This window comes from Sapajus apella, unplaced genomic scaffold (genome assembly GCF_009761245.1).
Source record: "Sapajus apella isolate SASKATOON/1434 unplaced genomic scaffold, GSC_monkey_1.0 scaffold78, whole genome shotgun sequence".
NCBI classification, from domain to species: domain Eukaryota; kingdom Metazoa; phylum Chordata; class Mammalia; order Primates; family Cebidae; genus Sapajus; species Sapajus apella.
The window spans coordinates 1520198-1546679 of NW_022437018.1; the positions used below are offsets into that span (position 1 = coordinate 1520198).

The 26482-nt window shown below is 39.4% G+C and overlaps 1 protein-coding gene across 7 annotated transcripts in view; it reads right to left on the reverse strand.

Moving 5' to 3' along the window:
• The window catches only part of FAM13C (family with sequence similarity 13 member C), a 115899-nt gene that overhangs the window by 76972 nt on the left and 12445 nt on the right, over positions 1-26482 (reverse strand). For all 7 annotated transcript variants that reach the window (XM_032252541.1, XM_032252536.1, XM_032252534.1 and 4 more), the window contains one exon: positions 2423-2541. In XM_032252541.1, coding sequence (XP_032108432.1) covers positions 2423-2541 — 119 coding nt within the window. The remainder of the gene's footprint in view (positions 1-2422; positions 2542-26482) is intronic.

Genomic DNA, 26482 nt, shown 5'->3' on the forward strand with positions numbered 1-26482 from the left:
TCATGACCTCAATCCACTCCAAAATCTCACTTCTACTAAGATAGATTTATTTTCTGGAGAATAACTACTCCTTCCAGCCTCACCCAAATGATGTGTGACCCCAAGGAGCAAGGTGGCTCCTTGCTACAGAGAGATCTTTCTTCCTTTTCTTACAGTGTTCTTTATGTTAATAGCATTCTCCCCCAACCCACTATCCCAACAAAAGTGGCATTTTACACCTGCTGAGACTTAGCTTGGCTTATTCCTTTATTCTGAACCAGACCTATGTCTGGAGTGTCCCATTACAGCATCATGTCTCTATCAAGATCCTATTCAGCATGATATGCCCAAACCTGGCCAGACGCTAGCTTAAAACAGAAGAGAAATGTTATCAGGAATGTGAGCTACCTGATTCAAAGATGTTTTTAGCCTCAGATATCATTTCACCAGTTCATCAAATTTCACAATCCCTGTAATATTTTGAGATGGATTTTTTTTAAGTTCCATTAAAATGTCCCTTGGTGATGTCACCATGGTTCTGATAAATAACTGTAGTTTAAAGGTTACTTAACGAACAGTGCTAGACATAACTGCCCTCACAGCACTCCTGATATGTAACTTAGCACCAGATCCTGCGATTGCTGACAGCGGTGCACAGAACAGTCTGGAATGTTGCTAGGTCAGAAAGTTCAATTCTGCGAAAATGGGACATGAATGATGGGAGATGGGGAGAAGAAAAAGACAACAAAGTATTTACAATCCTATGAAGGTTTGCTAAGGAGCAGAGGAAGAGAGATACAAAACGGGACACACAATCGTTTTAAGTTTACTGAACATCAAGCATCTAAATGCAAATACCATTTTCCCCTATTGGCCTCTGTTAAATATCCACCCCAACAGGACCACCAAATATTCTTTTTTTTTTTTCTTTTTTTTTTTTTTTTGAGACGGAGTTTCACTCTTGTTACCCAGGCTGGAGTGCAATGGCGGAATCTCGGCTCGTCACAATCTCGGCTCACCGCAACCTCCGCATCCTGGGTTCAGGCAATTCTCCTGCCTCAGCCTCCTGAGTAGCTGGGATTACAGGCATGTGCCACCATGTCCTAAGCATGAATGACTTTGTTCTGGCTTTTATTTGTTTTGTTTGCTTTTATACTTTTTTGAAATTTGCATGAGGATATAGTTGACTTTATTCTTGCTGAGAGAGATAGTCATCAGGCTGGTGGGTGACTGACTAAATTGATTCTAGTAGCAAATAATAGCTTTCTTACAATAATACCTCAAATAGAAGGGAGAATGTCCTGATTAGTGGAGAAATTGTAAGGCTGAATCCAACAGGTATTACCTGAGGTCAGGTAAGATTAACACATAAAAGAAGTCAGCTCTTGAAGAGGGTTATAAAAGGTGCCCATGAATCCACCAGGATAGTGAAGCACCCTACCTTTGAGGTCCCCTTCAACCCTTTGAAGTTCTATTATTCTAAATTTAGTATATTGGATATTTAAAAGTACAACTGCACAGCACAGCCAATCTTCTCTATAGTTGTTGATTTAGACTGTGCTGCCTTAGAAAAACAATTCTAAAGGTCAGGCTCAGAAGCATAGCCCTCCCTTTCCACTGAGTGAGGGCTATGATTACACTGTACACCAGATCCCACAAAGACAGCTGACACAACTAGCGATTGAATTCTTTCTTCTGTTTATTTCCAGAAGAGACTTTCCATAGACAGCTGCAATGCCAGGCTCCCCAACAGAATGTCATGCCAACCTTTCTGCAGGCTGCTTTCCACCCACATCCTTGCCCTGGATCCAGGGCTGTCTCCAGCAGGTCTAGCAGGCTAGAGAGACCATCCCTGGGGCTATGTCAGGGCTAAGGTACTGGAAGACACTTGGGTCAGCACAGAATCTGCACCTGCCGTGCTGCAATCAGATATTTGTGGGTTCAAATTCTGGCTCAGTCTTTTTCACTTGTGTGACATCAGGCAAGTGCTTTAATATCTTTCAGACTATGAGTACACAGCTTGATGAGAAAGTGGAGGCCAAATGAGAGACTATGTAAAAATCAGCTGGTATGGTGCCTACCTGGTCAATACCAATTTATCACTATCACAAAGGAAAATCAAATTCCCTCTACCATAGAATAAAGAATAAGAATGGATGAAATCAGAATTTCTCTCCAAGGGCAGGACCTGTCTCCACTTCCCCCTGAGCCTTAAGGTAGATTACCTTCAAATGCAAGACAGAGAAAGTAGGTCATTTACTTTTCTCTTAAACTCACTCAGCGATTCTCCTTCTAGGCCCCTTTAAGCAGTTTTTCTCACTGTAAGGAATGCCAACAAAAGTCAGAAAGCCTTGCTTCTTGTGTGGGGGTGGCAAGCACACAGTTGGCATTTCGGAGAAAGGAACCACAGGCACAGCATGGCTTCTGACAATGAAGGGCCCACCTTGGTTGAAGTCGCACTGCTTCTTGGCACCTGAAGGCATTGTTTTGTGGACTCTCATGAGCTGGCGTTCCTGCTCTCCCCTGACACTCTGACTGACTGGATACCACATGCTCTGTCTCCTGCAAGAAGAAAGAGCAAAAGTAGATGAGCTGTCAACAGCAATCAGTTCCATATCATTATTAAGCTGGAAGTGGGTCTCAGGGCAGGGAAGCAGAAATGCATAACACATTCTGCTGATTGTAATATGGAAGGGAGCCAATTCAGAGGTCCACATTTTTAAAAGCTTCTATCAATCAGCTGCTGCAACATTACAGAATAAAGAAAAAATAATAATAATGAATCTAATGTCCAAAAGATATGGCATAGCCATACAATAAGAATTTTATAGACATTAAAAATGATCCCATAGAAGAATATTGAATGAATAGATACATCTGAAAAGATAATTCATAGAACAATATTTATAGAAGAGGCTTGTTTATACAAAAATAAACATATGTATGAATGTTCGTACAGACACATAACCCCCCACACACACGAGATTGGAATAAGTTGAATCAAAATCTTAACTGTGACTAACTCTGAGATGTCATGTTTATTTATTTTTGGAGCCCATATATATTTTTTAAGTTTTCTACAATAAGCAAACATTATTTCCATAGTAAGAGAAAAATTTAAGTTAATCTGAAAACTAAAGAACAAATAATTTTTATAAATTCCAGATCCCAAGAGTCCTTGATATCTCTCCCTCATCCTGCCCCCACCAACAGCACACACACACTATTGCCATTGGCTACACTGCAGCTAAAGAAACCACACTGTGGTTTAACCATGATACAATTGCTCATTAACTTAAAAAAAATTCCAGAGTGCTAAACACTCTACAGTATATCATAAACACACCAAAACTAAAACTAATCTGGATTCAATACAAAGAAATGCATACATACCAAAAGTGAAAGATTTATATATCTTCAACAGTTCCACTACTATCATCCTCAAGCTACGTCAAACCTCTAACTAAAAAATTTTCTTTAGAGTAAAATAAACCTTCTTTAACCTAGTAAAAGAGATGCTAGAACAAAAATCTGTGAAAATTCAGTAACTCCAGATGGGTACCATCATACAGGAAAATTATTCAAGTAATACAATGAATTTAGGTCTTCTAGTGCAATATATTATGGTCACAATAGAGACCCAGCTCCTCTATTAGGGTGTGGGTTGAAGTCATTACAAGTGTCAGTGTGTCAGGTGTCTTAGGAATCATGTCTCCAGCACACTAGAACAACATAGTGAGGCAATTTGCTAAGAAGTCATCACAAGCCTCTAAAACAAAATCATATGAATGCCATCATAGGAAAGGGGTAAAATGGGTCCAGCTGGGCAGAGCTACAGGAAAGGAAAGAATTAGCCCTACCAAGATCCTCCCTTAAATTCTTCAAAGCCTCCAGCTTCAGATAAGAAGACACACAACATGAAAAGGTTTCCATTAGCATGCACTAATTCCCTAGACTTAGTAGTTGCTGGAGAAAAATTCTGTAGCTACCCAAATATTGGTCAAACTCCCCCACACAATGGTTTTCATGTGAGACAGAGTTCTGCTACTTGTTCAGTGTATGATCTTGGCCAAATTATATAAATGATGTGGTCTCAGTTTCCTTTTCTGTAAAATGAGGATAACACCATCAGTTCCACAAGTGTCTGTCAACTGGAAGCATACAGCAGATACCAACTACTCCTGATAACAATACTGCTTTTATAAAAATTTTCTTAAAGCTCAATATTCTGAACCCAGTGCTCAGGTAATCCTTGGAGAATTCACCCAAATGAGTTCAGCAAAAGAAAATCCATTTGTGTGGTGGAATGCTTATTTCACGTTTTTATACTAATAGCAATATTATTTTAAACGCTATATTTAGAAGCCTCAATAGATGTGGGCCTTCAGAAATGGCCCTTCTGAACTCTAAAAAGTTTAAACCAAAAATGTCCATTTTATTACACTTTATCTTTTTAGGAAAGAGTAGTGCTTGTTTGTTTTTTTTTCAAAGACAGTATTTTATCTAACTCTTTGAACCCTCAAGGGGTTGAGAAGGGTGAGAAAGGCCAAATACTGCTGGATTACCTTGGATCTAGGATGTATCTTAGAGATGAATAACAACTTTAGAGAAAGTGCCTCCTTAATATGCTTAGATCAGAGATCTCAAAGGACTACGAGAGAAGAACTCTTCTCTAGAATGGGAAGATAAGGAGTATTTGGACACAGCTGACTATCAAGTCCCTGATTCAAATGGGGAAAAGACTGGCACTGTCACCTATGTTTCTTTTCCCCACCAAGAATTTCAAACCTCAAATAGTAGGGAGAATTGAGGAAGACTATGTAAGAAGTCTGATACAAATTATCCTAACGCTGATGAATGGAACAGGCTCTGATGTGATTGTCATGACAGGCTCCCCTTCCCAATGCCAAAAGTTAGATCGTGTTTCAAAGTTCTGATCTCCAAGCCCGCCTCAGATCAGAAACCCAAGCACAGCCTTTCTTAGAAAATACTGAATTTATTCTTCCATCCAAAGACCCTTATGATCTTGGAAAATATTTCACTCATAAGAAAAGGAATAAAGATTTTTTAGTTTAGTTCCTTTCACTCCATTATCTCCTCATGGAATGACCACCTGTGGGCCAATAGCTCCAGCAAAGCTTACATGGGAATCAGTGAGCCTTCAGATGCTTCTAATTTCTAGGCTTTAAGTCTTCTAGCTGATGCCCTAAACAGCCTGAAGCAGACATAGGCCTTCCTACTGTGCCCTAAGTAAGTTTCTGACCCACAGAAACCATGAAAGGTAATATATGATTATTGCTATTTTAAGTTTTGTGGTTATTTGTTATGCAACAATAGATAACTAAAACACATTACCTTTCCTCTATTCTAAGATACCATCAATTATAAGCCATCACTGGTTGGATTACATAACAGTCTTTTAGGAAAAAAAAAATAATGCCACATAAAATGCATCCATCAATTTTAAGAAACATTCAGAATGAGAAATGTGAAAGTCTGAACATATGTGTGCATTGACATTAAGGAACTACACAGCATGTCCAGGACAGCCTGACATGTGACAACCCAAGAAATCTCAACATAAGAACTTACAGGGAACAGGGGAGGAGAACCCAAGGCTTAGCTGTCTCAACTTTAAAAAATGATTTCATGCTTTCTGCTAAAGAAAGAAGACACTAGAAATGGGGATATCATCTGCTGAATTAATAAAACAGTAGCTTTCAAAGGTCTTGTGCTGCCAGCTGCCATTTATTCATAAAGATATAAAGGAATGACCAGGCGCAGTGGCTCACGCCTGTAATCCCAGCACTTTGGGAGGCCGAGGCGGGTGGATCATGAGGTCAAGAGATCGAGACCATCCTGTTCGACATGGTGAAACCCCGTCTCTACTAAAAATACAAAAATTCAGCTGGGCATGGTGGCGTGTGCCTGTAATCCCAGCTACTCAGGAGGCTGAGGCAGGAGAATTGCCTGAGCCCAGGAGGCGGAGGTTGCAGTGAGCCGAGATCGCGCCATTGCACTCCAGCCTGGGTAACAAGAGCGAAACTTCGTCTCAAAAAAAAAAAAAAAGAAAAAAAAAATATATATATATAAAGGAATAAGTACAAAATAAGAATAGTAGTGCTCAATCAAATTTATCTGCCTCTATAAGAGATTTATTTAGCCAGACGCATGAGAGGCCAAGGCTTACTTCCTTGGTAAGCCCTTTTCTCTGTTCCAACTGGACTCCACCACCTGGTCAAAGTTAACTAAGACTGCCAAAGAAAGTCCTTAGAGTAAATAATGTATTTGTAAAAGATTGAGAGTTAACATTTTGTCTCCACCCCCCCCCCCCAAAAAAAGGTGACAACATCAAGAAAGGAAATAAAGAACACATTTGATCACCTTTGCGCATTTACACTTCATCACTCTGTTCAGAATTGGCCGTAGCATTGAGCTAAAAAGTTCTAGAACATTAAAGTAGGGTATGTATTCTAAAATAACTGAGATATATTTTTACCTAAAAACAATCAGTACTGTATATAAAGCATTTTGATATTTGAGAGGGTTATAGAGAAGTAAATAAGACAGTCTTGTCCCCGAAGAACTTTAAAATCTACTGTTTTCATAGGCTAAAGGGTAAGAGAGCAGATTCTAACTTTCTACTTCTATGTCAATGTGTTTGTCAAATGGTCAGATCCAAGCTGACCAAGGGGAATGAGGGAAAAAGCCAAGATCCTCTGCTCCATGCTTTGTCTTCCTACTGCCTGGCTAACTGTAGCCTGGATGGACACCTGGAAAAAAGGGCATCGCACATCTTTTCCTGTTCCCTGCCATTTGCCTCTTCCTCTACCCTCCACCTCACCCCTAGTATGTCCCAAGTCTGCCTCAGTGGGGTGATTTGTTGGTTCTCTGCCAAATGCAGGGACCATCAGGTTGACTATGTTCTGAGATAGTTCATAAGAAAGCTGTCCATGAAACAAACATCATTTAGGCTATCTATCTGATCCAGGTACAGAGGCTAGGACAGTGTACATGATAACAAAAGGAAAGCTATTACCTCAAGAGGCTCAAAACCCAAACTTGGTTAAGGAAAAATTAGCTGCCCCTTAACCAGAATGGTGAAATACGATATTTGGTTCTTATTGGGATTTTAGTGAGTTCAACTGACTCTTGTAGGACTTGGGATAATCTAGTTTTGATCAAATGGCATGGCTGTTGCTTCAGGCCCTTCCAAGTTCTTGCATTCGTACAAATCCATGGCCATAAAGAAAAAAATGAAAACAATTCTCCATTCTAATCCCTGTTCTTGCCCAATTGCTCTGTCTGAAAGTCAGAAAGGTACCTTTGGCCCTCAAGTATGTACACCCTGTAAATCTTCCTTCGAAGATGTGATCAATCAAAACACCACATACTTCATCTTCTCATACTTGAGGTTTTCTCTGTGTCCATTCTATCGCAAAATTGATAAAATCTTATTTTCTTCAACCGCTAGATTAAATTTTAAATTAAATTGTTCTGTAGCTTAATCACTCTATTGTTAATAACAATGCCTTGCATTTATGAGAGCAAGTACTTCCCAAAAGCTCTAATTAAGACATAATTAATATATCTGATAGCATATAGTTTGGAAAATCTTATATTTTCAGTTCTTAAGGTGAACAAGAGAAAGTGTTGTAAATCTACCATGTCCTACATCACCCAAATGTCTCTCTTTTCTTAACCTGCACATATCTGTGAAAGTGATTTGATGTGCTTCTGAATAATTGGGGAATTTTATAGGTGTTTATATCCTGATAAAAGAAACTATTGGACTATTACATTTATATCATAACTGGGTTAAAGGGGGTCCTGTAAGAGCTGATTTAAATTTCCTTTCAAAAATATGTGTCTATTATTTCAAATTTTCTGGCCCTTTAAGAAATAGGGATCTAAGAGAACAGTTTCTTCAGACCTATTTTTAAAACTTATTTCTGGCCATCTTACTCATTATTTCAACAAAGAAATAAAATAAGTCATGGAAAAAAGCAGGCATAGGCTCAAAATCCACACATATCCATGAAGTAGGATGTCCTCTGATTCTATTTTTTTTTTTTTTTTTTTGAGACTAAGTCTTGCTCTGTTGCTCAGGTTGGAGTGTATTGGTGCGATCTTGGCTCAGTGTAACCTTCACCTCCCGAATTCAAGTGATCCTCCTCTCTCCAGAGTAGCTGGGATTACAGGTGTGTGCCACCATGCCCAGATAATTTTTGTATTTTTAGTACAGACGGGGTTTCACCAGGTTGGCCAGGGTGGTCTCAAACTCCTGACCTCAGATGATCCATCCACTTTGGCTTCCTAAAGTGCTGGGATTATAGGCGTGAGCCACAAAGCCCAGCCTGATTCTATTTCTTTTCTTTTCTTTTCTTTTGAGATGGAGTCTTGTTCTGTCACCCAGGCTGGAGTGCAGTGGTGTGATCTTGGCTCACTTCAACCTCCGCCTCCTGGGACTATAGGTATGCGCCACCACGCCCTCCTAATTTTTGTATTTTTAATAGAGGCAGGGTTTCACCGTGTTAGCCAGGACAGTCTGATCTCCTGACCTTGTGGTCCACCCACCTTGGCCTCCAAAATTGCTGGGATTACAGGCATGAGCCACCATGCCAGCCCTAATTCTATTTTTTTAAATCTGTGATATATATTACCCAGGTTACTGCTTTGTTGTAAGAATTTCTATTAGAAAATGGACATGCAATTATGCTGTCTATCATATGTATTTTCTGAATCTATTAATATTCACTGAGTGCTTGCTGTGTACCAGGTGCTAAACTAAGCACCTTCTATGTATATTTTCTCATTTACTGGGAGGTAGGTTTTAGTCCCCCAGTTTCCCCAGTGAAAAAAAATGAAGAAAAGGCAGATGACTTACCTAGGCCAAAAAGATTGCCTTTTGTACAGGAGGTGCCTTTTTGAAGATCTTGCAAAGTTTGACTGACTTTATGTATTTTAAGACTATTCTTATTATAGCAGATATTGGGTATTTCCATTCACCAGGTAATGTGAAAAGATTTCGATAAAATCAACACAGTTTATAATTCAATAGGCCCAAACAGCTTTGAAATTATGCAGCTCTTGATCGATTTGAGAGGAACTGCATTAATTCAAGTTGTTTGCCTTAAAAGTGATTTAATACTTTATATTCAATACTTAATTCAAAATTGTATAAAATGGACCAAACCAGATCACATGACTGAGCTAGAGCACCAGTTCCTAACCCCGATATCCTAAACCCAAATCCAGAGTTATTTCCATTATATGTTCTAACCACCCATATTTACTATAGAACTGAGAAGTATCCCATGCCAGTCAGTGTGAATACAGTCACAGTTAAACTGTAACAGCTGGGGTGGGTGGTATTCAAGTGTAGAATCAATGGAGTACACAAAAGGGTAGAAAAGAATTGTGAGACATGCGTGTTTTTCAGTAGTATTTGTTTTTTCTCCTCTTTAGCATGTGGGTTAAAGGACACAGGGTCTCTGAAGTGAGGGCGATTCATAAAAACCTAGTCTTCTCTCTAATGGGCTTGAGACTGGGGGCAGAGAAGCAGGATTTACCAGCTGTGAGATGTAAGATAGCTGCCTTAAGTATTCTGACAATCAACTACCCAAAATCTAGCTACCTCTCTCTAGGAATCCTTGCATTTCTGCTCCTGCCCCACTGAGGAGTTAGGCCTTGAACAGGTCTCCAACTCACCAATTACATCACCTTGCTGAGACTACAGAAGGCTCCAAACAGCATAAAGCCTGAAGGAAAGCAAAAGGCAAACAGTTTCTCAGTATGATCACATTGTTTCACTCCCTCATAGCACTAGTAGTGATAACTACCGCGGCCAAGCCCTGAAATACGCTTACCCTGACCTTAGAACCAGCCTGATTCCTCACAGCTAATGAGATGTCCTAGACTTGACTACTGTAACTCCTAGGATTCAGAAACTGGTCATCTTTGCAGCTTTATGGGATTCTTGGTTTTCTGACGACATTCATTCATCACTCAAATATTTAGTCCCTATCAGGGGCTATATTCTGTGCTCTTCCTAGTTCCTGCCCTCAGGGAGCTCACAGTCAATTTAGCAGTGGCAATGGTAGTAGGGGACAGAAGAGGTGGCAGGATACAAGCTATAAACAGGCAATTGCAGTATAGTACGATCAATGCTACAACAGGATAAAGACCAAGTGTGAGACACTTTGAGAACATATAGGAATGGCACCAAGCCTAGCTCTTGGAAAAAGTATCACTGAAGTGGCCTAAAGGATAAATGAACATCAACTGGAAGAAACAGCATGATGGAGAGGAAGAACGTATCAAGGCAAACGTGTACGTGAGAGTATGGAATGTTCAAGGAACTCTGGATGGGTGGCGATGTTTAGAGTGAGAGTCAAAGGTAGGGATGGTGAACAATGAGGCAGGCAAGGCACAGGCAGAAGCCAGATCATGGGAAACCTGTACATATGAAGACCTGCCAGTCTTAAAGAGTTTGGGCTTTATTCCACTGGCAATGGCAAGCCACCGAATATTAGAAGTAAGGCATGTTTAGATTTGCACTGGAGGAAGATCATCTTGTGTGGATCAGCTTGTGAGGATTAGAAGGTGAAGAGGAGGAGTCAAAGAAAGAAGGATAGTTAGATAATTAGAGCATCCCAAGCAAGAGATTACTGTCACTTGGATGACAGAGGTGGTAAGTAGTATGGAGAATAAGAAATTAGGTAAAAAAAATATTAAAGAGATGGAAAAAATAGGTCTGGTGATTGACAGAATGTGGTTGAATGAAAAAGAAGGACCAATGGTGATGCTAAATCTCTAAGTGGGAACATGGGGCAAATGCTATTGCTGCTCCCTAAGACGGACACAGGAAGAGAAACAGTGTTCAGGGAGAGTTGCGTATGAGGGACCAATGCAGCATCTAAGTAGGCAATGATAAATAGAGGGGCTGGATTCTTAGAGACAGACCAGGGTTGGCAATATATATTTGAGGATGATCAGGAGGGTGACCAAAACCACAAGTCAGATAACACCATTCAGAATAGGCAGCGAGGGAAGATGAAACTTGGGAGAAAACCCTGTGGAATGCCAATATTTATAGCACTGATGTTATATTGTTAAATCCAAACTCAAGCTACAAAATAATGTATATATAGTAAGAACCCACAGGGAGAGGTGGAGGGGGTAGATCAATATGTTTGTGTATATATATATATGTGTGTGTGTGTGTGTGTGTGTGTGTGTGTGTTTGTGTGTGTGTGTATTATTACTCTGCACTTATGGTTTTTTATGTGTGGTATGTTAATTTATAAGTTACTTAATTGCTTGAATTGTTTAATGAGTGTGTGTTGCTTTTATAATTTAAAATAAGAATATTTAATTTTAAAACATTTAAGAGACAGACAGATGGAAATGATACTGCAGAGAAGACCAAGAAGGAGAAATAGAAATAAAATGCAGAGCGGGTTATCATGAAATCTTCAAGAAGGAAGCTCATTGCCTGACCCATTTGTTTCATATTGCAATGAAATGCTAAAGAATTTTAACTCCATAAGGAAAACAGGGTAAGAAAATAAAAGAAACATTAAACATTAGTAAAACACACTCAATAGTATGACTTCTGTCTTAAGATGTGATAAATAATGTTCTTTAAAATAGATGCCACTGTTCCTTATGTTCTACTTGTGTTAAACTTTAATAAAGCATACAATTTTCAAAAGCAAGGAATCAATAATCATGGTTAAATGGAACACCTGGAGCAGTGAGTCAGCACCTATAAATACAGTAACACAAGCCTAAGCCTTTCTACTAGAACTTAGTCCTATGCATAGAACAGAGGTATGATAAGAAGGCCCCTTTGTCAAGTCTGTCCTCACTCCTCAGCCATATGCCTCTCAGGTCTAGTACAGAAGCCAGTGAATTATTTTGAGTTCAAAAGGTTACTATGATTTTAAATATAGGAAATGCTAATTTTGGGGAGTTTTTTGTTGTTTTTTTTTTCCTTTTTTTTTTTTTAAGAGACAAGGTCTTGCTATGTTGCTCAGGCTGGACTCTCCAACTTCTGGGCTCAAGTAATCCTCCCACCTTGGCCTCCAAAATAGCTGGGACTACAGGCACATATAACCATGCCAAGCTTTAAATTCTGTGATTTTAATATAAATTAAGTACATATGTATATTTTAAATTATCTCCTTCTGAGCTGAGGTTTAAGATCCCTTAAGTACCTCTTACTTGCCCTTTGGGAGGCCGAGGCGGGTGGCCTGAGGTCAAGAGTTTGAGACTAAGCTGGCCAACATGGTAAAACCCCGTATCTACTAAAAATACAAAAAATTAGCTGGGTGTGGGGGCACACGCCTGTAGTCCCAGCTACTCGGGAGGCTGAGGCAGGGGAATCGCTTGAACCTGGAAGAGGGAGGTTTCAGTGAGCCAAGATCGTGCCACTGCACTCCAGCCTGGGTGACAGAGCAAGAGTCCATCTCAAGAAATAAAAATAAAAATAAATAAATAAAAAATACCTCTTACTTAAAATAGAGCATTACCTTCCTGGGAAAAGCCCCCCTTTTATTTTATTCCCCCCTTTTTTTTTCTTTGGTTTCAAATATCCCTCAATGTTTCACTTCGTAAGCTCCCTTGTTTGTTTTATTTAGCTTAGCAAGAATCAAATTATTCTTCTATTTCCAAAGCAGTCGTGAGAAAAATCCAAAATTACCATCACAAAGATTACTCCAGCCACTAAAGCTGCTGCATTATAGTCACAGCTTTCAATACTAGGCCCTCCTTATATTCTTGTATCAACAAGGGACATCTCTGCCTTCCCTTCTGCTGAACCAGTCATTGAGGGTTTTAGGGCAAGGCCAACTGTTCTCACAAAATGTGAAACAGTTAACAAAGGAGGATCATGTCATTCTAACATTCCCCTTATAAAGACATTGTGGAAGCATCAGAGCTCTCCCATCTTACAATGAATGCACGGTTCTGTATTTTGTTTTTTTCTTTTGAGAAAGATAAGAGGTGGCAAGGGAATGAGGAAGGAAAATATTATCTCAGAAACCAGAAATGTGACATGGATTTCACTTTCATGGAAACCAATTTAAGAAACTTTTGAAAACTGGGATAAAATTAAGGAGGAAATGAAGTATTATGTACAATGCTATCTCAAACTAAAAACAAATTAACAAAAATAATAAATCAAATCTGGACAATAAAATTATTCTAAGATATCTTAAGAGAATAGACATTTTGAAAATAGTGGTATCTTATGAATGCCTAGCATTCACTTGCATTTTAATGGTAATTTAAAGATGTCAAAACTTTCATGTTAGGTAAACAGTAATGCTCCAGTATACACTCAGTAATACCCAAGGTGCTAGATTTGGGAAATGAGGTTCTAAAAAGGTGCAAAATATTAAAAGGTCTCCAGCTACAATGTTAGCCTAAAGCAGGACCAACTCTACAGTGGCCTTTTATTTTATTTTATCAAAGGCTTTCATTTTATCAAAGGCTGCTCAAATAGCCTCTATGTCTAATATCCCAACTAACAGTCATTAGGGCTGTTTATCTCTAAATCTTTTATCAGACTCTTCAGCCACAAGTAGAATATATTCCCCAAGAGGTGATCCCTTTAGGAAGCATGCTTCCTTCTACGCAATCAGAGCAGATAATACATTCGGATTGTGCTCCCAAGGTGCTAGTATTACACATGTGAGCCACCACGCCAGCCAAGTCTATCGCTTTTTGTGGCCTGCATTGTGCTTCTTAACCTGGGGTCAAGTCCACTGGGGATAGGAATGGCAGGAATGCTCTGCAGGGGGTTGCAAGCCCACCAGATACACAATGCAATGAAAGCTCCATGAAGGCCACTCTCACATCACATTCATTCTCCATAATCTCACATAGACATTATGTGATAAATATTTTTGAATGAGTTATTAGCATAACGCATTAACATGGCACAGTATCCTGGGATAACAAATTTAAGTGATGATTTAGAGAGACACTGACCCTAAGATCACTGTTTTTTATTTTTTAAGAAAAAAGTAAATAATGCTGCTTATCAGCTTCTATAAAACATTTATTATAAGGAGCATACTGACTTCAGTGATACTGAAGTGTTAGAAATATGTGAATCTTAGGATTGATGAAAAGAGGTCAATTCTGCAGCGTGCAATGTTCGCACCATGCACTCAACAACGGGCACCACCACTATGACCACCACTCACAGCTCAGATCTCATTTCTTGCTGCATTCACTCCCACTTCTAGAGCTGACTTCTTGGCTTCTCATCTCAAACCAAGATTAGGGAGTGTACTTCTGACTGGTATCATCCTAGTTGTGCCCATGTCCTAGCTGAAAGGGAGGCTGAAAAAGCAAATAGTGGCCTATTCAGTTTCTATAGTGAATAAAACATTCTTCTTTTCTCCCTCCAATGGGAAATTCTCCAAGCACAAGGACAGAGTTCAGATGCTTGGCAGCCAAAATAGAATGACAAATATCTCGTATAGGGAGATTTCAAAGAAACTCCCACCTATGGTAAAAGTTCATTCTCCTCAGCTGTTAGAACTTAGAAAATGTTTGCAAAGCACTGGAATAAGAAAACTCATTAGGATGGAATCCAAGGCTCTTACAATCCAGCCCCTACAAACTTCCTGTCTAGCTTCCATCACCCCATCCTTTCCACATCCTACAGTCCACAGATGACAAATTAGGTGGCAGCTCTTGAATTCCACTGTCACTCATGTCTTCACTCACAGTGTGTTCCCTCAGCTTAGAAAACCTCCCTCCTCCTGGAATTTTCTCTACTTAAATAACTTCTATTTTACAAGTTAGGCCAAAAATCACCACTTGCGTGAACTTTTCCATACAGCCTTATTTTTGTGATCTTTTAGCGTTTTATTCATAATTCTATCATTTGAAGGAAGAGGTCCCTACCCAATATCAACAAAAAACTGAATTCATTGCTTGCTAAAGCAAGGAAAACTGCACTCTCAGAGGCATTCTCCTCGAGCAAAGCAAAGAGAGCTGATCTTCCTCAGGGCTTGGAGACCCTTAGAGTTCAAGCACTGGCAGACTACCAGAAGCTGGAATGTTTAGGCATTAGTTGACCTTTAGCTGCAGAAGTAAAGCTGGAGTGAGAATGTTGCTGACTGGCTGACTAGCCTGGAATGTGCACTAGAGTTTAGCTGTTGCCAATTGTCTGGCTTTACAACTGTGTGTGTTGTTGGCTAGCTTTCAGAAGCAAGCTGACTGGCTAGCTTACAGAAGCACAAATGATTGCCAAAGCAAGTTATTATTGACTCAGCTAAACAGGTACAAAACACAGTTCCGATGGTTACTGGTCACCGTGGCCACAGAAGAATAGGTCTTTTCCAGAGAGGATAGGAGCTTTTTTATTTTCTTGTGTGTGTGTGTGTGTGTGTGTGTGTCGGAGTTTCGCTCTTGTCACCCAAGCTGGAGTGCAATGGCATGATCTCGGCTCACTGCAACCTCTGCCTCCCTGGTCCAAGCCATTCTCCTGCCTTGGCTTCCTTAGTGGCTGGGATTACAGACACCTGCCACCACACCTGGCTAATTTTTATATTTTTAGTAGAGATGAGGTTTCACCAGGGGGGCCAGGCTGATCTCAAGTTCCTGACTTCAGGTGATCCACCCACGTCCCAAGGTGGGCCAGGGAGCCACCGTGCCTGGACCAAACTTTTCATTTTTATTCTCACTATTGTCACAATGTATTAGGATAAAATAACCATACTAATAGCTAACATTCTAACATTTATTGAGCTTTTACTATGTACTATATATTACAGTAAATAATTTAAAAGTATTATTTCATTTAATCCTTCAAACAAACCTTGCAGTTGGGTCGTATTATCCCTCATTTTCAGACTGTTAATCTTAGATACTTCACTGGGATTCAAAGACAAATAGAACGACAGCAGAGGCAGTGCCAGTGCGTGCTAAGGACTCTGCCTCCTGTTCCTATCACTGTTACCCCAGGGCAGGTAACATGCCTGTCCAAAGCACAAACACCAGGGCTCATCTCTCTTTGCATCCACAACTACAGTGGCCCATGGCCCTCCAATGTCAGCTGTTAAAGGAGTGAAGAAAGGGTCCTGAATCATTCTGTTAGTTCAAAACCTGGACTGACAGGCAATAAGATTTGTATCTTGCCATCTACTTGTGACAAAGTTAATAATAAAACTAACATCCTACACAAACTCTCAACTACATTTATGATTTTGAGAAAGCCAGGCCATAAGATCATATGTTCTACCTGGTTACCAGCCACGTTGTAGCTAATTCTCCATCTTCGATACAACTACTAAACCTAAATGACTAGTCATAAACCTGCCTCAGCTTCTTCAAGGTAGAAGTCCCCACTCCACACCATTGTGTAGTCACTGGATCCCAGTCATAATGCCCGATGCCCATATATCTCCACCCTGTCAGCCTACTCATGATCCCAGCCTACTATGATCCCAGTCATAGTGCCCTATGCCCATATATCTCCACCCTGTCAATGCCCCACATCCTCCTGGAACAGAACCCCATCAGTTCCTGCCAGTACCTCTGGAGCACCAAGGAGCCAGCCCACTCCAGCTTCAGGAAGCCCCTTCTTGTATTAGTTTCCTAGGGTTTGGTGATGAATTACTACAATTCGTTGGCTTTAAAACAGCAGAACTTTATTCTGTCACAGTTGTGGAGGCCAGAAGTCCAAAATCAAGGTTTCAGAAGGGCCAAGCTCTCTTCAAAGGCTCTAGGAAAAAATCCTTCCTTGCCTTTCCAGCTCCAGGTGGCTCCAGGCACTCCTTGGCTTGTGGCAGCATCACTTCAGCCTCCGCCCCCATCCTCACATGGCCTTATTCCCTGCACGTCTCTCTGTGTCTGCTCCTCTTCTTATAAGGACACCAGGGGTTGGCTTTAGGGCTCACCCTAAATATTCAAGATGATCTCATCTGAATTCTTACATGAATTATATCTGCAAAGGCCCTATTTCCAAATAAGGTTCCATTCTGAGGCTCTAAGTAGACACGAATTTAAGGGAGACACTATTCAGCCCATTCCACTCAATGTACAAGAGGGAAAATATCCCCTATAGGGAGATTTCAAAGAAACTCCCTCTTATGGTAAAAGTCCAGTCTCCTCAGCTGTTAGAAATTAGAAATAGAAAAATGTTTGCAAAGTATCAGAATAAGAAAACTCATTAGGATAGAATCCGAGGCCTTTACAATCCAGCCCTTATAATCTTTCTGTCTAGCTTCCATCCCCCCATCCTTTCCACATCCTATGGTACAAGGATAACAAATTAGGTGGCAGTTCCACTATCACTCATATCTTTACTCCCCACAACTTACAAGACTACAAGACAGAAAACAAATGCCCCCTTAGGCACACTCAACCCAGCATTACTGATGAAACACCATGTTCCCGAGCCTAATTTGGCAAATCGAGCAAAACTGACTGATGGTTTTGCCCAAAAAGGGACTGCTAGTGCAATTGTTAGTTTGAGAAGTGAAAGGAAAGGCCAGCTCAGTGTGCGTAGGGCAGACCATTTTCAAAACGTAACAGAGGTCCCAACGTAGCTAAAGCTAAAAAAGGTGACTGATTAAAATCATCCACTCTGAAATAAGGGGGCAGAGGATTATTTTATGTGTGTGTGTTGAAGACACACTTTTTAGTCTTGTTTGCAATGGAAACATTTCCTTCTAAAGAACACAACACTAAAAGGCTCTGAGATAACTCACATTTAGCAATTAGTTCACAGCTAAGAAAGAGGAAGCCAAAATAAACCAACTTCGAAAGTATCTTAGTCAACAACAAAATGTGTTCAGAGGTATGGCCTTGCAATCAGATACTGTAATAAACCGTAGGTGTGTCAATTCTGAAATTTTAACACAATTATAAAGATTTCAATGGCAGAAAAATAAAATAACACTCAAGAATTTTTGCAGTTACTGCATTTTCTAATTTAAAAGACTTAAAAAAAATAGTCTGTGAAGACTTTTATTATGTTGAGTTAGAATATTATCTCCATTATCCAGAGATTAGAATCCTGTCTCCTTTAGTGCCAGCTCTCTGCTTCCCCCTCATCCTGATGCCTACCTTGAGCCCAACCGCACCTCAGCATAGAGTTGATTACCTCTTGGTAAACTGCCTGGGCTCCTCACTCACCCCCAAACCCTGGAGACTGCAAGGCTGCTGGGCTAGAGTACAGCTTACCAGATTCCTGCCCGGACCTTGGCTCAAGGATGGCCCTAACATACAGACCCTTGTTCCTCCAGACTCCTGATTACATCAAGAACCAACTGCTGAGTTCTGACTCTGTTTTTTTAGCATGAGGTGGGAGTGGAGCACTCAGAGCTATATGATAGGGTTTTGCGCTTATTTTCTCTATTTCCATCTTGATGCTTGACATCAAGTAGAAAAGGTCACAGCTGTCAAAGTCTTTATAGGTAACCAGTGGAAAAAAATAAACAAAATGTAAAAGGAAAAAGCCTTAAACCATTAGTATTGCCCTGTTTTATATTAGATTGGTGCAAAAGTAATCGTGGTTTTTGCCATTGAAATGTAATGGCAAAAACCACAATTACTTTTGCACCAATCTAATATTTAGAGTCAAACTAGTTCAGGCTTTTGTTCCATCCTTTTGTCTTTCAGAGGGAGCAATAACTGAGTCTTCAGAGGACCATCCTCTCTGGGTTCCTAAATGAAATGTCAGTTTCAATACAGCTGAGAAGACAGTAAGCAATAGGCAGGAAAAACCTGACAGAGGGAAGAGGTGGGAGTGTGTAATGCCCTCCTGTGGATCCACGAGCACAACATTCAGATTTTCTCCTGGTGAATTTTAAATCTGGTGGTAGGTCATGCCTTTAGTAAGGTCAGTGTTTCATGGATTTAAACACACTAAAAGCCAACTGCTACCACTGCCATGCTGGCAAATTGACTTACCTTTAAACCTTCAGTCTCCCTTTGGTTATTTCAAGTTAGCTACAGCTGAAAAGCCTAAAAATCTAACATCAGAATGAGCTTTCCTATTGGAAATTTCCCTGGCACGCAGCAACATTACCAAGCCAAGCAATCATAATATTGTAGCTCAGCATGTTAAAGAACAAAAGAGGCAGTGCTGAACATCTTTGTTCCTGTAAGAAATCCCCTAATTGTGGCTACAACTTATTAGGCAGTAAAGGTAGAGAGAGTTCAGTTGAAATAAAAAAAGATTCATAACAAAACATGATGAGCTTTGTTGGGTGGGAAGGCAAAGTTCTTTCATAATTTAAGCATATCAGTTACCCGTGCCTGGAGGCATCTACATAATAAAATGATGCTTAAAATAGTTAACTTATCCTCACCTTTGACACTAGCCTCAGCATAGAGCACCAGTTTTCAAAGCCACAACGTTCTGGCTGGCTGCTTATCTCCAACAGGATTAATGCTCAAAACATGGCTCCATTGTTCTGTCTGCTTGTGCCAGGAGCGATATCACTGTTGATCATTTTAACACAGAAGCTGGCTTATAAAAGTCGGCCTTCCTATTGACTTGATGACAGCCTCTGCTCATGGCAGTATCCTATGGGAAGGTGGTGTGCAGACTTTGAGGGCAGATTTTCAAACTTGTTGAGAGCATCTATGCAATTTTCAAGGCTTTATTATCCCAAGAGAGTGAGCAGCTCTTCCCAGGATGTTTCATGCTGTTTGAACACTCAAGATAAAATAAATAGTGCAAAAAACCTCCTAGATTTAGTCTGCTAACTTCCTTTCCTATGCTGTCTTTAACTACCCTTTAAGGTTTGAACTAAAAAAAAAAAAAAAAAAAAAAGAAAAAAAGAAAAAAAATCCTGGCAGCTCTCAGATCACATGGGTACAGCTGGTTATTTCTGCCTTGGGAGGAGAAGGTGCATTTGATTAAATGTTCATGCCATTCATTCTTGATAGGGTCACCCATAGTTAGTAGATAAAAACACAGGATGCCCAGTTAAATTTGAATTTTAGATAATAAATTTGCATTTAGTAAGTAATTTACGTAGGTATATCCCATGCAATATTCGGGACATACTTACTCTAAAAATATTCTTCATTGTTTATTCAAAATTCAAATTTAACTGGGCATCCCATATTTTATGTGGCAACTACATCTCTGGAAAACTATGGGGCCCAAAATTGTAGGCTTGAGATTAATATGTTATGTCTCAGTTCCCGAGTGCTATGTAACCATGTTTAATAAAGTTAAGATAAGCAATTCTTAGTTATCCAAAATGTCAGTTCATTTGTTTCTGCTATCCAGACTTTCCAAACAGCTTTACTTCTAAGCTCCAAAACAGGCTAAGTCCTTGATAAGCTGTTTTCTTTGCCTAAAGAACACCCTGCTCTTGGATAAATATCACAAAGAACATGAGGATGTGCATTTGCATATGTATGTGTGTGCAGAAACCCAGCTCCCATATCTGACAATATCCAGATTGTTAAATCCCCTTTCTTTAGAAAGTATTTTTGAATCAAATTTTAAAATGTCTCTAAATCATGGCACCACAGGTTCAGCTGGCATAAGTCACTCCAATCTTCAAACGAGAGCAAGACCACCCAAAGTCACTCCAATCTTCTAATGAGAGCAAGACCACCATTATTCCTAAATAAAACAGCAGAATTAATGAGCTTGAAGTTTCATTTGGCAGTAAGAAAGAAATCAATGCTAGACCTACTTCTTTGTTCCCTATAATAATGAAGCAGGTGTTTCACTGAAGGGATGCTTGCACAAAAGTTTAGTTCCTATTCAAAACAATAATATAATAGCACATATATCCTTTGGTGGTACTTAATTAACTAATGAATATTCTTTTTCTTCTTTTAGTCCTTGACATTAATAACATTACTACTTCAGTGGTGTGAAGAGCTAGAAAAGAAAAAAGACCAATTAACTTCATCTTGCTTTGGGTTATGCGCTTTTTTGAGTAGGGGATGTGGAAGTCATTAGTGCTATTGTCCAGTATTACATTCTCCCTCTTAGGACATATTGTAGAATTGTACTTCCTGGTCCATTGAGTTATGGGGTTGTGGTTATGGCGAAGCACATGACCATCTCTGGCCAATTAGTAGAGAATGGAAATGCTATGTGTTACTTCAGGCTGGATCTTGTAATAGTTGGTGCAGGACCCTCAAGATATCTTGCTCTCTCACTTGGAAACCAGCAACATGTAAGACTGCAACTGTTTCATTAGCTTGAGTCTTTAGTTGACTAATGTGAACAGACACCTACTGGTGACCAGTGATGGCTATGTACCATGTATGAGAAATGCACTTCTATTGGTTTGAATCACTAAGGATTTAAGTTATTTGTTATTGCAGCAGAGTTCAGCCTAGGCCAACTCATGAAACATGCAATTAAGGAGGCTTTTGTGTTTATGCAAGCCAAATGAATCTATAAAACACTTTAAAAACTACTTCTAATCCCCTAAAATTTGAATGTTTAAGTTCATATCATTTTCATGATATAAATATTATCATTAACTTTAATGCTCAACAACCTCTTAAGACAGATATAATTTGTTATCTCCAGTTTAAAGATAGGGAAAATGACACAAAGAGCTGGTAAGTGATACTTAAAGTCACACAGAAAGAAAGTAGCAGAAGGAATTTGAACCCATATCCAACTGAAGCTATGGACCATGTGTTTTACCACATCACCAAATTGCTACCCAACTATTTATCTCTTGGGTTCATTAAAGGAAACAGCTCCATAGTAGAGGCAGCAGGTCTTGGAACCCAATGGAGGGTCAACAGATACCAATACGGACAAAGGTGCCTCATGAATGCTTCTCTTCTCTCCATGTGTCAGTAGATCTTGATTGGACTGAATTTATATGGCTATATAATAGTAGAAACTCTCTTTGGAACTATATAGGAAAAACCATAAATTCTTTAAATCAGAATTTATTTAAGTATGAAAAAGATGCATAGAAGTGACAAATGGACGTCATCCTGTATGGCAGCCATCTGCACCTCTGTTTAATATTCCAAGTAGCACGTAAGTAGGAATCAGTCCTTACCATCCTCCATTGCTACACTCAACCAACACCATCAATACCTTCATGTCTTATTATTTTAAGGAGGGTTCTTCCGTAACTTCCATCACAGATGGAATATCAGTTATATAATGTGGCCCTGAGTGCTACAATACCAAATTACCAAATTCTCCATTGATTAACTTAAAAGTCTCAAATAAATTACATTGTTTTGAATGCAAACTCTGTCTGAATGCTAGGGTTTTACATTTCTGAGATGTATTGCGCAGGCAGACTAAGTACATCACTTCATTTAAGATTCCTTCATGTGAGTATTTAAGCTGAATATATTTGTATATTTCCAAAAAAAAAGTGATAAAGTGATTTTACAGACATCCCAGGTTCCCTCCTAAAAATACCATTTTTTGTCAGCTTAATCGTTAAGCTTTAACAACAGGCTTAATTCAAAGAGGAGGATCAGAATCTGACAGACCACAAGAAACCAGTAAATCCAAACATTTCACTCAGCTGATCTCACTTTCAGGACCCTACATTTCTCAGAGCCCCGTCACCCTGAAACTTCACCATTTTATCTTGAGACAGTGAAGGAAAACTTGGAACACAAACCCAGAGGATCACTTTTCTTCCTGACCAGTAACAGATCTTCCAACAAATCCATACCTAATCAGAAACTGATGTAAAAAATATAAACTGGAGCTGCTTAATCATGCATGAGAAATAATACAACACAAACTAATGTGTCAAAACAATTGTCTAACTAAGACCAATTGTTAGGATCTCAGTGAATTCAAGCTCTCAACACACTGCAAGAAGCAAGCCCTCAAAGGCATATTCAGAACCTAACAGTCTTCCTCTCACTGAAAAGCGAGTGGAATTTCTATTTGAGGTTTATTTTAGCTTTTCAGTGCTCTCAGAATCAATCAGCTGTTCTGGTTTTCTTGCTTTTACAGTTTGAAGTTGCTCAGTGGATCAGTAATACATCAAGAAAAAATGCACATAAAGTACATCTGTAATTGAAAATACAATCTTAGTTCTTTTGGGGGGTAGAAGAGAAATGGCCCAGAATTAACTATTGTCCTTATCTTAATTTAGGGTCTAATACAGTAAGAATAAGAACTATGCTCTCTGATACCAGAAATATAGTAAATATTTTATAGTTAGGTTATTTTGCCTGAAAGTGTCTAGGGAGCTTTTTGTCTCTAGAAAGATAAAAATGAAAATTTCACAATCAGACCTAGATCTCTCTTCAGTCTCTTAACACATCTACAGGGACAAGTGGAAGAAACCTGATGCTGATATACACCAGACCAAACAGCTGGTCTCCCCGAGGAGGTGGATTAGCAGTATGATCACAGTGTACAGCTCACTGCAGAAAAGCTCTATATAGCCTCCTACTTTTTGTCTTCTGCTAAAATAGCCACCAGAGGGGAGAGCAACAGGACAGTGAATAGCATGATGCCAGATGGCAGGGAGTGGGGATGACAAGACTGTATCTACCATTGCTAAAAATAAGTGCCCTCCGGACAGTTATGAGGTCCATTACAGGAAGTTGGTTCTGTTAGTTAAGTCTAATCCTCCCCAAATTGAGTTGTCAAGGATTAATTTTATGACTTACAGGGTGATCAATACAGGATCATTGTTAAGTTTTCATGAAACATTATAACATATAATCCATATCTTAAATTGGTTCTCCTTCTTGAAAAGGGTGTTGCTATCTAATTAGATATTACGTAAGAGTAAACTGTCACTGGATTCCACTTTGATCAGGAGTTTATGCTTATCAACAACCAACTCAACATCTCATTCTAACTTCAAGTTCATCATCTCAAGGAACTCTGGCAATAGTATCCCTAAAACTTGTCCTTCCAGGAGACAGATCATTAAATGGTCCTTATCCAAGGCATTATTTTGCAAAGCCTATTGTCTAAGGAAGAAAGAGATAAACAAGCAGAAAGGAAAACTGACTCCAATTCAAATAAATATTCTCCTTATTCTAAACACCTTAACTTATTCGAGGGCATTCTTGCATTGCCTTCCAGTTTTTGGTCTTCTGTTATATCAGCAAATATAACTAAATCTCTCCCATTTTCATTTTTTCATTCAAAGCGGGTGCAAAACTGGAATCAGTCATTCATGAATGCACACAAAATCTCAGATTCCGCCACCCTACCCATGGTTCATTCTCATATAAGTGGTCAGTGCCAACATTAAAGAAAAGTTGCTCAAACTAAAATTTGAATCTGATCCTCCAGAAGTAGAACTTCTGATTCTGACTTTGGGGATCAGAATAAAGGTAAGAAAAGCGGAACATTAAGCCAAACTTTCAACAGTTACCATCTGGCTCCTTTTATCTGTTTCACACCTTTGTTTTTAACCTAGTTAGGATCAGCCTGAAGAGTCACTCAGGTCCTACCTGCAAACTTTGTGAAAAAAAGAACCCAGAAATGCCAGTAGCGCAACATCTGTGATGGTGCTCTTCAGTTTCAAAGAGGGTTGGTTTTAAATTTATGAAGGTTGTGCCCATAAGGCCTTCATAAGTGATTGTGGGGAATGATGATCCTATAGCACAACCATTAGAACTCAGTATCTTGATGATACCAACAAGCATCAGGTAGGATTTGTAGCTGCAACATAAGCTCAAGTTCCCCCAAATAAATGCAGCTTTATAAACAGATCCACTCTCTCAACCATACTACATGGTAAACCCAATTAACGTGACATTTTCCCTACAATGAAAACTCTTATGAAATAGTTTTATCAAATTCTCCCATATTGGTCCAAGTCCTGGTGGAGCTTTGCTTGATATTAGAGAATGATACCGATCCGTGATAAGTGTAGTTATTATTTAGAATGTTGACTTATCCACAGCCTTATTTCTTTCATTTGAATCCAGCAATATCTAGGTCACTGGTTTTCACTCAGGGATGCACATGAGACTGTCTGTTGAGTTTAATGACCTACTCCAGACTTCATGAATCTTTTAAAAGTGTTATATCTTGAGAGTTTTCTTTGTAAAAAACTATATTCATTCATTTTTATAAAATCAGAAATAACATTCCCTGACTTCTTTGAAAATCGGCTTACTCATTAACCTCAAGACATTCTAATTTTGCAGGAATAATTTTACTGTCTTCGTTTGCATGTCACATTATGTGCTATGCTTATTATAAACTCTCATCAGACCTTTCGCATTTTCAAATTATTGGTAGTAAACTAACCACAGCCATTTCTATTTCTGTCATCTATAGATGGTTTCATTTCCTCCAATGCTTGCCTAAGGTTTTATTCAGCATTAGGCTACAGTTTGTGTCTTTGGTAAAGATAAATCTCAACAGCCTCATAGTAAAGGACCAGACACTTTAAACAATTGACATTTCAAATGACAGTCTCTTGGATACAGGCATATGATGACACCAGTGGACTGAGTCAGGATTTGCAGAACTTTAGTGGAGAAGCAGACAGTGTCATGATACCACTAACCCGAGATCAAGAGGAACAAGAATTAATTATACAAGACTGACTGAGGCTGGGTGTAGTGGCTCACGCCTGTAATCCCAGCACTTTGGGAGGCTGAGGAGGGCAGATCACTTGAGATCAGCCTGGCCAACATGGTAAAACCCTGTCTCTACTAAAAATAAAAATAAATTAGCCGGGCATTGTGGTGCGTGGCTGTAGTCCCCATTACTTGGGAGGTTGAGGCAAGAGGATCCCTTGAGCCTGGGAAGTGGAGGTTGCAGTAAGCCATGATCATACCACTGCACTCCAGTCTGAGTGGCAGAGAGAGACCTTGTCTCAAATAATAATAAGAGGAAGATTGAATGGTCTAATAAAGAAAAATTTATTTTAGTTATTTATTTAGTATATCATTGTTTTATTGTTCTATTTTTGAATATATAACAAGTTCTCTCTGTGATTCAATTATCTGCAACTCACAACAATTTAGTAGATACTGCTAATGTAAACTGAAATAAAGCATTTAAAAATGGTATCTGAGTCTCACTGATCCCCAGAGTTCAGAAACTCATACCAAGTGTCCTTACATTCTTATGGCACTAGGATAATTTATATGCATTCAATAATAATCTGTCTTCTTTTAACCCAGATATAATTGGAAAATTCCATTATTCAACAAATGTCTTGCTTGGAATGGAAGGCATTTGAGAATGCAGCTCATTGTATCAGACAGAACAGGCCACTTAAATTCCAGTGGGAATTTTACCTGTAGTCCAGGATTCCAATGCTGTATTATGAGCAAAGACTATACAAACATGTTTCTCCCCTGAAATCTACCTGTGTATGAGCAACAGGTTGGGAATTACATGCCCCATTAGCACCTTATTACAAGTGACAACTCTGCAATTTCTGTGAGGCCAGACTACAGGATGACAAGAAAGAAGGCACTCTGAGGAGAGATGGCTGGTCACCTTGAAGCTTACTATCACCGGTGGTAGGAGATTCAAGGTCAGAGCATCCCTGGGATCAGTCAGTCTCTGGGG